We start from the raw sequence: 2,128 nt of genomic DNA on the forward strand, positions 1-2,128 counted from the left end.
TACTAGTGAGAACAATGTCGTTAACATAGACTAAAAGGATAGAAATTTGATCACCAATGAATTTAACAAATAGACTATAATCAGATGAGGTTTGCTGATATCCATGAGATAGCAAAAGATGAGAAAGGTTGTCATACTACATACGACCAGATTGTCGTAAACCATACAGTGACTTTAGTAGCTTACAGCATTGATTCGATTGAGGAGATTTAAATTCGGGTGGCAGAGTCATATAAACGTCCTCAGAAAGATCCCATGTAAGAAAGCATTATTGACATCCAACTGATGTATGGGCCAATGTTTCATAGAGGCCAATGGCAAAACTAATCTGATGGTGGCGGACTTGACAACAGGGGAGAAAGTTTTCAAGAAATCAACACCTTCAGTTTGAGTGAACTCTTTAGCCATAAGGCGTGCTTTATATCGATCAACTGAACCATCAAGCTTACGTTTGATGTGATAAACCCATTTACAGCCAACTGGCTTAACCCCTGCAGGGCAATCAATAAGACGCCAAGTTTTGTTCAGCTCAAGAGCATCCAACTCATCTTTCATAGCACTACGCCAATTAGAGTGTTGATTGGCGTCCTTAAAAGACTTTGGCTCAATGTCAGAATATAGAGATAAAAGAAACTTTTTATGTGAAGATGAAAGAGAAGAAAAAGACATGACTGAAAATAAAAGATACTTGCACTTTGAGGGAGATTGATTTGTAGAGATGAGAGAGGAATTACACAAGTAATCAGAGAGATATGCTGGAGGTCGGTGAGGCTGGTCGGAATAACGAGAATGGAGTTGCTCAGGTGGTGAAAAAGGTGACGGGGGATGAGAAGGTGATGGTGGACTGGTGTCTAGTGCGGAAGGAGAGATGGGTGTGTGTGTTGAAAGTGATTCGGTGGTCATGGGTTCAACTTGGTTAGGAAACGATAGTGAGGAAGAAAGAGAGGTTGTTGGAGAAAATAAAGAATTAGATGGAGTTGGGTCAATGGGTATAGGTGAGGGTTCAACTGGAAGACTAACTGAATCTTATTTTTGAGAAGGTGTGTTTCGCAATGTTGGGCTGAGTGTATGAAATTGGACATTTTTGGTGACTAAGGGCAAGATCATTTCATAAAAAATCATGTTTCTAGAAATCTCAATTCTTTTATCTTCTAAAACATAAACAATATATCCTTTAAAACCATGTTGAAAGCCAATAAATACAGCATTTTTGGCTCTTGGATCAAATTTTGATCTGTTTGCCATTAGTGTAGAAACAAAACATAAGCATCCAAAAACTTTAAGGTCATGATAATTTGGTGGATGATTGAATAAAATCTCAAATGGTGTTTTAAAATTAATTGCGGATGATAGAATTCTGTTAAGTAAATAAACAGCATGTCTAACAGCATAAGACCAAAAAGATGATGGTAAATTAGATTGAAACATAAGAGCACGAGCTATATTCAAAATATGTTGATGCCTGCGTTCTACCCTTTCATTTTGTTGAGGAATTTCAACACAACTACGTTGATGAATAATGCCCTTTGAAGCATAAAAATAATGTAAAATAAATTCTGGTCTATATCGGAACGAATAGTTTTGACTTTGGAGTTGAATTGTGTTTCAACTAAAGTAATAAAAATTTTTATATGATTTTTAACTTCTCTTTTTGATTTTAATAAAATAACCCATGTAAAGCGGCTAAAATCATCAACAATAGTAAAAAAATATTTATGATTATGAATAGAATTTTGTCAAAATGGACCCCAAATATCAAAATGTAATAAATCAAAACTTGCATTGGCTTTGTTAAAACCTTGAGAAAATGGAAGTTTCTTTTGCTTAGAAAGATGACAAATGTCACAAGCCTCGTCATGATGCATATAGATAAAAGGAAATTGTTTATGTAAATGATTAAGTCTTTGTCCAGAAAGGTATCCTAAACAAAAATGCCATATATTTGAAGGTGTAATGGATGGAGATTGGATGGAATTTATGGAGTGTGTAGTGGATGGATTTTTACCGAAATTGGGTCAAAGACATATAATCCCTCTCTCATTCTGACCAAATCAATCGTCCCCAAATTGTTGCTCTGTAGAGTGCAAGAAGAAGATGAAAAAGTGAGTTCACATATGAGTGCTGAAGT

General features: G+C 35.5%; 1 protein-coding gene across 1 annotated transcript; it reads right to left on the reverse strand.

Annotated features, from left to right (window-relative positions):
- LOC107626728 (uncharacterized mitochondrial protein AtMg00820-like) lies at window positions 229-669 on the reverse strand. The gene has a single exon (XM_016329629.1). The coding sequence runs from the start codon at window positions 667-669 to the stop codon at window positions 229-231; it is 441 nt and encodes a 146-aa protein (XP_016185115.1).

This window comes from Arachis ipaensis, chromosome B02 (genome assembly GCF_000816755.2).
Source record: "Arachis ipaensis cultivar K30076 chromosome B02, Araip1.1, whole genome shotgun sequence".
Lineage (NCBI taxonomy): Eukaryota > Viridiplantae > Streptophyta > Magnoliopsida > Fabales > Fabaceae > Arachis > Arachis ipaensis.

Coding starts and splice junctions, on each gene's coding strand:
- LOC107626728 (XM_016329629.1), bottom strand. CDS start 669: ATGTCTTTTTCTTCTCTTTCATCTTCACATAAAAAGTTTCTTTTATCT.